The sequence below is a fragment of the Mus caroli genome, unplaced genomic scaffold (genome assembly GCF_978045245.1).
Source record: "Mus caroli unplaced genomic scaffold, Mus_caroli_1 scaffold_6, whole genome shotgun sequence".
NCBI classification, from domain to species: Eukaryota; Metazoa; Chordata; class Mammalia; order Rodentia; family Muridae; genus Mus; species Mus caroli.
Window position 1 is genome coordinate 95,779,824 of NW_028227261.1, and position 13,153 is coordinate 95,792,976.

At 35.6% G+C, this 13,153-nt stretch overlaps 1 protein-coding gene across 4 annotated transcripts in view; it reads left to right on the forward strand.

The window, feature by feature from the left end:
• Ecpas (Ecm29 proteasome adaptor and scaffold) overlaps positions 1 to 13,153 on the forward strand; it is a 116,484-nt gene that overhangs the window by 63,881 nt on the left and 39,450 nt on the right. For all 4 annotated transcript variants that reach the window (XM_021159335.3, XM_021159333.3, XM_021159332.3 and 1 more), the window contains 7 exons: positions 1,673 to 1,776; positions 3,702 to 3,825; positions 5,208 to 5,288; positions 6,304 to 6,526; positions 7,174 to 7,265; positions 11,403 to 11,537; positions 12,956 to 13,118. In XM_021159335.3, coding sequence (XP_021014994.1) covers positions 1,673 to 1,776; positions 3,702 to 3,825; positions 5,208 to 5,288; positions 6,304 to 6,526; positions 7,174 to 7,265; positions 11,403 to 11,537; positions 12,956 to 13,118 — 922 coding nt within the window. The remainder of the gene's footprint in view (positions 1 to 1,672; positions 1,777 to 3,701; positions 3,826 to 5,207; positions 5,289 to 6,303; positions 6,527 to 7,173; positions 7,266 to 11,402; positions 11,538 to 12,955; positions 13,119 to 13,153) is intronic.

Here is a 13,153-nt window from a genome sequence, read left to right on the forward strand (position 1 = left end):
CATAAGAGATCTGTGGTATCACTGTTAGGCAAATGCAGAAAGACAAATCGCATTTGTCAAAATGAGCCTGTAGGAAGAAACCTAGTACCATCCATCAGACATGCCCTTCCTTCACTTTCCGATTTGCTTTTCAAGGGAATATTTGTAGGCGTTTTGGATATCGACAGTGTGTATATGTAGTATATAATATATATTTTTGCTACAAACTATATTCATATTAGGTGTATATTACAGGTTATATGTATATGTGTATGTTATGTTATTTGTAACATATATGTATTGTGTTATATGTACATATAACCTGTAATATATAATAAAACATTATTGAATGTTTGCCTTACTTCTTTTTCTTCCATTTTTAGAGATAGAGGAAATTGGGAGAGGTAATTATTAGAATATACTGGTGAGATAAACATAAATGTATTTTTTAAAAGATTAGACCACCATGATATATTCATGTGATGGAATTATTAAGATAGTCAGAAAAGCATCTGGTGCCACTGAAATATGAAGAGCAAATTGTACCATTGTATGTGTTTAGAGCTTGCTGTATGTATATGTGAGTCTTGTCATATATGCTTTTGGTGTCTTGTTTGTGTGCTTTATGGTCTTATTTCATAGCAAATTCTTAGACCTATCTGGACACCCATTAGAACACATAAAATTTTTCCAGAAAATCTTATGAGCAAGAGTGATGTACGTGTAATGCTTGTAGATGCTGTTTATACTCACGTAAATGCATCCAAATAGTAGTATCACCAAGACAAGGATACATTGTTTTCTCATAGACTACTTTTAAACCGAACCTTAGGTTAAATTGTTTAATTTAAAACTACTCTTTAATATCATTCTTCTTTTTTTAACCCAGGGAATGTAGATAGCATGAATTCTAAAAGAATAAGGCATATATTTTTAAATTTCTCACATATTTCACTTAGGTTTGTGGCTGGAGGAATATATTTAGGAAAGGTACATAAAACTAAGCCGTTAGCATCAGTAAATTTAAAAACTGGCCAATTTCACAAATTTTTAAAATATTTTTTATTAGGTATTTTCCTCCTTTAATTTCATAAATTTTTAATCAAAGTGAATATATTTGCATTGTTGAATTTCTGATCTGAAGTCAATGTTAACTTCAGAACAAATTTGAGAATGATAGAGATATTTTTATTTCAAAATTATAGTAAATAAGGTCAGATTATGTCCCTGGTAAAACATTTGAATTTCACTTGTGAGCTGGGGAGAGGAGAGTAGTGATGAAAAACCTCACAATGACTGTGCCTCCCTCCATGTTTGCACTAGAGATGTGTATGTACAGAGATCCTTTGTAGCTAGGGTCTTTGTAGATCTTTGGTCTGTCTGCAGGATTCTTGTAAGTCATAAAAGTGCTCATTACATAATGTCAAATACTTCTAAGCAGATCTTGAACAGGGCTAAGTGGTAGACCTTGTATATAACAATTGTGAGGTCCTGGGTTTAATATCCAACATTTTCTATTCCATCAAAAGAGAGTTCTTGAACAAATGATTTTTATTTGTTTCAGTGTATATTTATTGATATATTAAATTTGAATGATATACAGTTAGCTTGACTTATGACTGGATTGAGATGCTGATAATTAAATTCTTTTTTGGGGTGTGTGGGTGGATGTTTTTTTGTGTATGTTCAATAGCCTGAAGTTCAAGTTCGGCAAGTTGCAGTGAAATTTGCCAGCACGGTGTTTCCCTCAGATCATATACCTTCCAGATACTTGCTCCTACTAGCTGCAGGAGACCCGTAAGTTTAAAAAGCTGTCAATTTGAATTTGGGTTACCTTTAAGTATATTTTAAAATTAGTAAAATTTATGTTGGTTGTTGGGTTAATTTTAAGAATATTTTAAAATTACTCAAATTTATATTGGTTGCAAAGTTGGCTTATGAAAATTAGAAGTAATTTATTAAGGAATTCAAAGTATACCCCTTCAGGTAACCTGTAATTCATATAGCTGTATATTTACATATTGAATTATAAGTATATCTATAATATATGACATAGATAATATGAATAGAAAATTCTAATTAGTCAAATGTAAATAAAACCATAAGGTTTTATTAATTGTATAAGTATTATAAATATATTTAGATATATATACTTATCCATAGAGTTCCTCTGTAGGAGCAAAAAGGATTAACGTTATTGATTAATACATATTTAATATTTCATGTTGTTGATGGAATATCATTTTATGTCTAATATACCACGATTTAAAAATTAAGTGTGTATATATATTTTTTTTAACTTGTTAGTGAATTATATTATGACAATTCTGAAGTATATTTTTAATGAGACCAATGTGCTACTCTCTATACTAATAAGGCATCTTTTTTCATTTATATATTTCCGAATTTTAAATCATATGTAAATACAGTAAAATATATGTGTGCATTTAAAAATAATTCTTAAGAGTCCTGTTTTCTGTTTTATAGTCAATGGCATATCTTATAATTTTTTAATTTATGCATTTGTTTTTTAATGTATGCTTACTCTGTCTGCACGTACACCTGTATGCTAGAAAGGGCATAGATGGTCATAAGCCACCATGGTGGGTATGCTGACAGTTGAACTCAGGAACTTTGAAAGAGCAGCCAGTCTTTACCACAGAGCCATATCACCAACCCCTAGTCAGTGATATCTTAAGATGTGTGAAGTACTCTGATATCTGCCATAGTTTGTAGTTATTCCTTTTAAATTAGATTATTGTATTTTAAAGCCACATTTATGATGAAGCTCTAAATAAAATTAAGCTTCCTTTTATCACTTGCATATCCTTTCTATAAACTCTGAGGTCTGTTTAAAAAATAACAAGAAGTTACTTGGTAACTGTTGAGAATTTTAATGAGTTCAGCTTTTTGCCTTTAATGTCCATCTTCAGTATGTAGTGATATGATTTCTTTGTTTGATATTTTACAGATCCTTTACTTCTGATTTCTGATCTTGATTTTCTCCTTATTTATTTACATTTCAGTTTGGCACCACTGGTTTTGGATTGTTAATCTTGATTTTGTTGACCTTTCCCCACCCCACCTCCTACCTCTCCTTTTCTCCCTTTCCAACTACATGCCAGATTGCTTAGGGATTTCAAGTTAATGTAGCAATTGATATTAGAACAAGATTTCAATCCGTCTGTTCTGCTATTTATTAGGCCCTGTTAGGAATTGAGGACAGCCCAGAGGTAGCTAAGGACTGTTCAGAAGACTTGTGTGGTGTGGAAGCAAAGCTGTGAAGGCAGTTTCTAGGTGTTCTGAAAGAGATTACCAGTGCTATACATTTACCAGTTTTGTAGCATTGTAGACAACTACCAAGAGGAGTCAGAATTGAGGTGGGAATACAGAACACAGGATTCTCTAATGATTTTTAATGTATGTCATAGTTGTTTGTGACTTAGTTTTAATAAGAGTAAACATGCAAATAGAAATTTACATAATGAGTTGTAATTAGTCTTGTTAATGATGCAAGCCAAGTGACTCAGCAGATATCACTGTTATGAAAAGGATATAATTTCTTACATTACTTTTTATTTATTGCTTATATAGCCAAAAATATACTCAAGACATTTTGTTAGAATCCTAGCTGTCAAATAAAATTTCTGTTTTCATTCTTCAAGTGATGACTTTCCAGGTGTTAAAATTTAATTTTTACTTCTTATTTGTCCATCTAAAAGACGAGAAGAAGTCCATGGTGAAGCACAGCGCGTATTACGATGTCTTCCTGGTAGAAATAAAAAGGAAAGTGCTTCTAAGCAGATGCCATCTTTTCCAGAAATGGTATATTACATTCAAGAAAAGGTAGGGATTGTAACTATAGGTACTTAGTTTGAAACATTTAATAAATGTTAAAAATAAAAATCAACATTTTAAAAGTACAGATGCAATAATTAAAGTTCCTAGCAATTATAGTATTTACAGTAAGATGAAACCACAAGGCAAGGAGAGAAATATAATTTTTACATGCAGTTAATTTGCTTTTCCAAAGTATGAATGACTTATAATTCCTTTAATGATTGTAAACATTTTGAGTATGTTCAAAAACATTTTCTTTGGTATGACATAGTTAAAAAACATTTCTTTAAAAAAATTGTTGTTCTTAAGGGTACCAGGTGTCATCAATTTAAGGATGCTTTAGAGAGCAGTTGAGATTTTCCATGATTATTATTCCATATTCTGTTGTAAATCTTCACTTTGTGCAGTGTTTCTGCAGCTGAATCAGAGCATTGGGAGCAGTAATCCTCAGTGCTGACTGCCCCAGTTTTTACATTGGTGTTATTTTGATTATGTTAGAGGATAACTATCGTTTTTGTGAGAGCTGCATGCCCTAGGACAGTGTTTTGTTTAGAAAAGACAAGTGCATGGACTGGAGGCTTAGCTAAGTTTATACGTGGCTTTTGTAGTATATCTGAATTTGATTTCCAGGACCTGCGTACACCTACTTTGAGTAGTCTTGCGTATACCTAGTCTTGAGTATATTTTTGAGTATATATTGTGACTATTGCTCCAGAGGATCCAATGCATCTGTCCTCTGTGGGCACCTGCACCCAGTCACGTGTGTTCATTAGCAGTCAAGAGTATCTGCTGTCTTGCAGAGGATCTGGGTTTGGTTTCCTGTGTCTGCATGGTGCCTCGCAATTTGTAACTCCACGTCCAGTGGATCTAACACCCTTTTGCCTCCAAGACATGTGCATGTATAAGGCACACTTAGATACATTCAGGCAAAACATGCATATAAATAAAACAAGATTAATTTTTCTGACGAGAAAAACTCTTTAAAAAGGCAAATAAAAGGTGTTGAGAGCTGGCTCAGGGGTTAAGAGCACTGGGAGCTTTGCCAGAAGACCTGAGTTTGATTCCTAGCATCTATGTGGTAACACACATCCTTCTATAACTCCAGTTGCAGAGGATATGATGCCCTCTCTGGCCTCAATAGGCACTGTTTGAATATGATGCACATACACATTCAGGCAAACACCTATACATATATACATATACATCTGCATACACATCTATATCTACATACACATACAGATACATACAAATTATATATGAAACAAAACAAAAATCAAAGATAATGCAAATGGATAACAGTGATAGAGCTAGCAATAAAGTTATTTTCAGTTGAGTAAGAGAACAGTTGGTTTTCAAAAATTTATTTGTTTTGGAATTATTTTTATTAGGCTTCTCATCGAATGAAAACTCCAGTCAAATACATGACCGGAACCACGGTCCTTCCATTTAATCCAGCAGCATTTGGAGAGGTAGGACTTCAGCATCTTTCTGTAATGACTAAAAACTAACATCATACCCAAGCTGCTGTGTCTGATCTTTTTGCTTTATAGGTAAACTCATATCATGGTTTCATTGTACTTTTAGGGTATTTATTTTGAAAAAACAAGACCCAGTATTTGGTAATTTGTTTTGTTTTAATTTATAGTTAACTCGAAGTTTTCTACCCACACTCAGCCCCTGTACTGGGAATAAAATGTGGGGCTTTAGACATGCCAGGGAGGTACTCTACTGCTCTACTGCTGAGTCACACTCCCAGATTCTGGCCCCGGCAAGAGTTTTGTTTGTTTTGTTTTATTTTTTTATGACAGAATATTTGGTTACTGTTGGGCTTTTGTAGTAAATTGGATTTAACTTCTAAAGTCAACATACTATTGAAATTGCTAGAGTTTTCAAGGTTAGAAAACAAAATAAGATTTATCACACTTTTTGAGAGGATTAACTCAGCACACCCATTAAGGTGAATTTTATGTTTTAAATTATTTAAACTGTTAAATAATAATCTTGTTTAGAGTGAGAGAATGGCTAGGGACAGAATTCCTTGGTAGAATATATGCTCAGCATCTGAAAGGAAATGGCTTCAATCTCAGCATGAAGAAGAAACAAAACTCAAGCTTTTTACTTCCCTTAAAAACATATCTGGATCTGTGAAATGTTTTAATACCTTTTGTTAAATTATAATAATTTACTTAACATATTGAATCTTGCTTCCTGGCTTCCATTAAGATTTTGTAAAGTTTTGTTAAGAAGGAATGTAAAAACTGAAAATTATCACTTTGAAGATTATGCCTCAGTTCTGATTTTTTTAAGAAGCTGGGACTTTGGGGCTGGAGAGGACCTGGATTTAATTCCCAGCTCCCACATGGCAGCTTATAACTGTCTGTAACTCCATTTCCAAGGGATCTGACATCCTCACACCAATGCAAATAAAATTAAATAAAATAAAATTTAAAAGGAAGCTGGTATTTCTCATCTTTTTTGTTTTAGATAGTTCTGTACTTGCGCATGTGCCTGGCTCATAGTGCAGGGGTGGTACCCACTTCCCAGAGTTTGGCTGATATGCAAGATCATGCTCCGGCTATTGGACGGTACATACGGACTTTGATGTCAAACAGCCAGGCGACAGCTTCATCTTCTAATAAGAGTGGAGAAACCAACCCTGTTCAGATCTACATTGGCCTGCTTCAACAGCTGTTAGCAGGTGTTGGAGGTAAGAAGCTAATCATACTAAGAAAAACATATCAAAACAAGTAAACAAAAAGTTAATTTTACCCTTTTCTTCAGTATTTGCCCATCTGGCTCAGTGGGTAGGTTCCAAACTCATGGTCTCAGAGATGATCCTGGTTAAACTCTGGGCCTCAAAATAAAAGACATTAATTTGGGAGAGATACTTGTAGGGAGGAGATGGTTATACGTGTGTATGTGTGCGATAATAGGAATGAGAGAAATAATAGAGGGTTGAGGGCTACACTAGTCAGAATATACTATATAAACATATGAAATTATCAAAGAAAATTCAATAAAAATCTACAGTAGAAGTATTCCAACCTTCTTGACTTCTGTAACTAAACATTGACCTTTGTTTACATTCGAAGCCTACCTGATTGATCCTTGATATGCTTTTCATTTCAGAAAGAAAATGCTGGTATAGATACATACTAGATACATACTTTGTCTTTGAAAATGCACGAGAAGAGCAGGGCATCCTTTTGATAATTGAACTTTATTCTATATTTAGAGTTTAATCTTTTGATCTTTCAGACCAGAATTTGTAGCATATTTGAGAGAAATTTAGGGATTTCTGTAAAAATGAATTCTTTTTCATGAAAGTTAAAATGGTTCTGAATTCTTATTTAGGTTTGCCTGTCATGTACTGTCTATTGGAAGCTGTGTCGGTGTATCCAGAAAAATTGGCTACCAAATTTGTAGACAAAACAGAATGGATCAAGGTATGACCTCATGATACATTTTATTTTTTTCTCTGTGGACTCAGATATTTCAAACTAATTGAAAGGCTTTGGTTTTCCTACCAGTCTTATGCCTTTCACTACTTTTAGGTTATTTTAAACTTTCCTATAACCAAATACTTACTGAAAAGAATGTAAGCTAATATTTTATAATAATAGGAACACATATTTTGAAAACACACTTGTATACTTGTCAATAAAACACCCCTTTTCTGTAATTGTGTACTGCCTCCTTAAATCTTCTCAGTGTTCTACCCTTCTCTTGCCTCTGACAAACATGCAAAGAACATTAATAGTTTTATGGGGGGAACTTTCTGTTTGCTTATGCATATATACATAAAACAATGCATTTAAAATGTTTTTCTTTCTTTTATACAAAAGATAGCGCACTGCTGGCACAGATTTGTACTTATTTAATGGATAGTAGAGCCTGTAGCTAGTCTTACAACTATGGAGACAACTCATATTTATTTTAACAGCTTCATCATTTTCCATTGTAAGGTTAATTCTGGGTTGCTATTGCTGATCGTTTAGTATTGCTATGTAATTCTATTTTTCATACAAGGAAATGTCACATTTTTTTCTTTCTTTTTTTAAAATTAAATTTATTTTTTACACTCCAAATTCCATTCTCTGCCTCCTCCCCATTCACCCTCCGACTGTTCCACATACCACACCTCCTCCCCTCCCCACCCCTGTCTCCATGTGGATGCCCCCACCCCCCACCCCACCTGACCTCTAAACTCCCTGGGGCCTCCAGTCTCTTGAGGGTTAGGATGAACACAGACCCGGAAATCCTCCACTGTATGTGTGTTGGGGGCCTCATATCAACTGGTGTATGCTGTCTGTTTGATGGTCCAGTGTTTGAGAGAGCTCAGGGATCCAGATTAATTGAGACTGCTGGTCTTCCTACAGGATTGCCCTTCTCCTCAGCTCCTTTCAGCCTTCCCTAATTCAGCAACAGGGATCAGCTGCTTCTGTCCATTGGTTGGGTACAAATATCTGCATCTGACTCTTTCAGCTGTTTGTTGGGTCTTTTGGAAGGCAGTTATGATGGGTCCCTTTTTATGAGCACTCCATAGCCTCAGTAGTAGTGTCAGGCCTTAGGGCCTCCCCTTGAGCTGGATCCCACTTTGGGCCTGTCACTGGACCTTCTTTTCCTCAGGCTCCTCTCCATTTCCATCCCTGTACTTCTTTCAGACAGAAACAATTATGGGTCAAAGATGTGACTGTGGGATGGCAACCCCATCCCTCACTTGATGTCCTGTCTTCCTGCTGGAGGTGGGCTCTAGAAGTTCCCTCCCTACTATCACACATTTCATCTAAGGTCCCTCCCTTTGATTCCTAAGAATATCTTACCTCCCAGGTCTCTGGTGCATTCTGGAGGGTCCCCCCAACCTCCTATTTCCTGAGGTTGCCTGTTTCCAGTCTTTCTGCTGGCCCTCAGGGCTTCAGTCCTTTTCCCTCACACCATTTACCCCCCCCCCGACCCGTTTCCCCCCCTCTGTGTCCACTTTCCCTCCCAGGTTCCTCCCTCCTTCCCTCCCCACTTGTGATTGCTTTCTTCTCTCTCCCAAGTGGGACAGAGGCATCATCACTTGGGCACTTCAGCTTGTTGACCTTTTGTTGTACTTTTTGTTTTGTTTTGTTTTGCTAATATCCACTTATTAGTGAGTACATACCATGCATGTCCTTTTGGATCTGAGTTACCTCACTCACGATGATATTTTCTAGTTCCATCCATTTACCTGCAAAAGTCAAGATGTCCTTGTTCTTGGGATTTCTTTTTTATAGCAAAGAGTTTTATTGTATTACATGGAAGAGATGTAATAGTGAGAAAGTATACGTTAAGTATACGATGTGGAAGACACAGTGCCTCTGTTTACAGTGCCCACCCTTCATGTGGGTAGTACTAAGTTATATGGCCAGCTAGGTGAGAGTTGTTCTTCCAGGGTAACACCAAAAATGTTCCCAGGTTTAGCAAATAAAAATGTAAGTTAAATTTGAATTTTAGATTAGACTTTTTAGTGAAAATATGGCTCATACAGCTGTATACCTATTGTGCTTTGTAATACAGTTCTTTTTGGAAACTAGCCTGAGTTACAGGAAAATCTATGGATGGGAAAATAGGAATATAGTTTGTCAAGACATACGAGTTTTGTATTTTTTTTGAAAAAATTTGGTCTCCTAAAAGTGCTTCTTGTTTTAGAAGGGTTTTCATTCTTTGTGAATATTTTTTAATTTAAGCCAATCTTGTGAATTTTGATCTCTTAGTAGAAGGTAAAAGTTTTCTATGATATGAAGAGAGACCAGACTATGAGTTTGATTCTAGGGCCTGTAATGCTCTCTTTTATCTTCCGTTTTATGGTCTACACGATAATAATGCTTTTCACATTGTTAAAAAAAATTTATGCTGAATTTTGGAAACAAGACTTTGCATATAGTAGATAGGTGTTTCCCTCTCATCTACAACTATAGCCCCTCTATATTTTTTAAATAGTTGAAAAAAAGATAACAGAAGACATTATTTCATGACATAGATCTCATCTTATTGGAACACAGCTGTGTATTATCTGTGCCTGCTTTTGTGAACTGCAGTGGCATAATGGAGTATTCTCAGCAGTGACTAGATAAAAGGTTTCTGATCTCTATTTGAAATCAACTATATTTATTTTATCTGTTTTAAAGTTTTGTATCTCTTTATGAAAATGCAACTAAACTAAGATTTTTATATATAATTTCAGCCCATAAAATTTAATTAATTTTTAATTAAAATTTAATTATCATCCCCCTTTTTTCTTCTTGTAGCCCTTCCCATGTTCCTCTCTACCTTTCAAATTGATAGCCTCTTTTTTTATTATTTCATATATATGTATGTGCATGTATATATGTGTACATACACACATATTTATATAATTTGATGTTTGTTTTTTATGTGTATGTGATTTCAGGGCTGGCCACTTTGTATTGGATAGGCAGTCAGGGCGCTCATCCCTGGGAGTGGGTAATTCTCCCTCAGCAATCATTGATTGCCTGTAGTTTTTTGTCTAGGGGTAGGACCTAGTAAGATTTCCCTCTTGGTGTGGTAGAGTCTCTGTTGATAGTGTCACTGTTTGTGTCTTGTCTGTTCTATCATTTTGAAGAGAGGCAGTCTTGGTATTCTCGCTCTTTCAACACCCCTACTCATCAACCCTGTTGTTTGCATTTGTGTGAATTGACGAGACAGCAACTGTGCTGCAGATGTATCCATCCATTCATGCTGAGCTCCCTACAATCCATCGATGTTTTATGTGCATTGCGTTCAGTCATGGTTTTCTATAATGGCCTCCATTTGTTATAGAGAGAAGCTGTTTTGATGAGACATGATAGCTGTACTTATCTCTGGGTATAGGGACAGGATTTAGAGTGTAGTTAGGAATTATCCTGGTGTAAGTGGTTATAGTAGATTCTCTTTTAAAATTTAGGACCTCACTAGTCCTAGGTAGTTGACTAGGTTTCTGGTACCAGGGATAATTTCCCTTGTGTTGAACGGGTCTTGAGTCCAGTTAGGCAGCTCTCGATTGGCATGGGTATGGGGAGTGCAGCTGCTGCACCTTTATGCATACCTTGTCCTGCTGGTCATTGTTGTGATTGATAGGTGTCCCAGCTGAGTAGGACTGTTGTTTGTTTCCCTTTGTAGCTTTTATAGTACTTCTGGTATTGTGGAGGCTAGGCTGCTGGAAGAAGGATTTCAGGTTAGATCCAGTTCCAATATATTAAGCTTGTTCTTTTATAATATCATACATACATAATACTTTTTGATATTTCTCTCCCTTACTCTCTTTTATCTTCCTCCCATCCGTATTACCATCCCTTTGCCAGCCTCTTTCCCATATTTATTATTTTTGCTTTTGTTTTTTGTAAACACTTAGTTTAACCAAGGCCATATGTATTGTAACTGTCCATTGAAGCCTTGCAGAGTCTTTTTTTAAAAAAAATAATAGCTTTTTGCATTATTTTTTATGGATATCAATAGATTGAGTGTTAAGCTATATCATTGACTTTTATAATTTTAAGTGTCAGAGGTCAGCAGGAAGATGATTATGCATCACATATCTGTTTCTTTTCTCTCTTGCTCAGAGTCTGATGGGTAGCAGTAAAGAAGAAATGCGTGAATTGGCGGCTTTGTTTTATTCTGTGGTTGTGTCAACAGTGTCTGGAAATGAGTTAAAGTCAATGATAGAACAGCTGATAAAGGCCACAAAAGACAATCACGTATGTTATCAGTTTATCTTCACTCTTCTTTGTTATTTAAATAACTTTGTATTTTAAGAAAACACAGGAACCTGTCTCTGAAGTCTATGCACTGTTTTAATCATAAAGGCGGGGTTTTTTTTTCCGTTCCTACAGATTTATCACACTTCAGAGCTAAGTACTGTTATGGCCAGAACTTAGGTTTGCTAGAAAGGATCAGTTCCTCCTTTGAGCCTGTAAGACAGTGAAAAAATATATGAAATTTTGACTTTTTTTTAATACCTTGTTTTTCTTTCAGTTCTGAAAATAGGTGAATCTCATAGGACCATCTTCCTGGATTAGGGAATTTACTTCTAAGGATGGATATACCTGATTGTTAGATCTTTTTGAGCCTGCGTCTCACGGTGTAACTGTCGCTGCCCCCAGACTTGAGATCTTTCTGCCTTAGCATGTTCCATCATAGCTTGGCCCTATTCTTTTTCAGTAGGTGATAGGGTTTTACAAAGTATTTGTACTAGTTTTTAGTTTTCCATTTGTAAAGTAAACTTATAAATTCTTAGCCTTTATAAGTAATACTTGAGATAAGTGTGCTGATTTACTCATTTCATTTAGCAGATTTTAACTCTTTGTCTGAAAAGTACTGTTTTTAGGTGCTGTACACATTGTGGTAGGTAATTAGTTGGGAATCCCTAGGACTTCCTGCCATTCAGAGTTACTAGCTCTCCCTGCCCCATCACTGCTACCACTTAATCACAGTACCTACAAAAAAAGCAAACTTGATTAGTATAAAGTTTGTATTTGAAGATTTTAACAACTAGAAAAAGGACAGATCATTGTATTTTGTTGGCAGTATAGAGAAGAGAAATTATCCTTGAACATGATGATAGTTAGCTCTATAGTGATATAAATAAAAAGACAGCATCACGGGCTGAAGTGATGCACAGTGGTTAAGGATACTGGCTGCTCTTTGAGAGAGCCTCGGTTCAATTTCTAGCACCCACATGGAGATTCAAAACCATGTGCAACTCCTTGTCCAGGGAGGAGAAGACGACTTCTGGTTCTGGAGGCACTGCATGAACATGATAGAAAAGCATACATTCAGGCAAACACTCAAAAACTAAAAATTAAATAAGGAAGTATAAGGACTATAGAAGCTTATTTTAAAAATCCCTGTTCCATAGATGGAGGTTATATGAAATTAAGGTATCTAACTCTGGATGTCAGTAAAGATTCAGCTTAATTTCTCAGCATTCTTATGTTAGAAACTCTTGTTATAAATTGCCATTGCCTAATTTTGATTCATTGGCTTCCAGTAGAGGCCAGAGTAAACATTTTCTTTTTTAGCCTTAGGTTTATCAGGGGCATTATCCTAACAGGTTATTTCAGTGTATCTTTTCATGTGTGAAAAAGAAACAGTGCTGTCACATTGTTAAATTCAGAGCCCTGAGGTACAACATGGATCTTTGCTTGCCTTGGGATTCACTGTTGGAAGATACTTGGCTAAGAAGAGAGTGAGGATGGCAGAGCAGCGTGACCTAGAGACAGATGCTGACCTCTTGCCTGAGCAAGAGGAGATCATTCGGAGTGCTACAGAAACAATAGGTCAGTGTGTGAACTGGTTTGCTTGGCTACTTCAA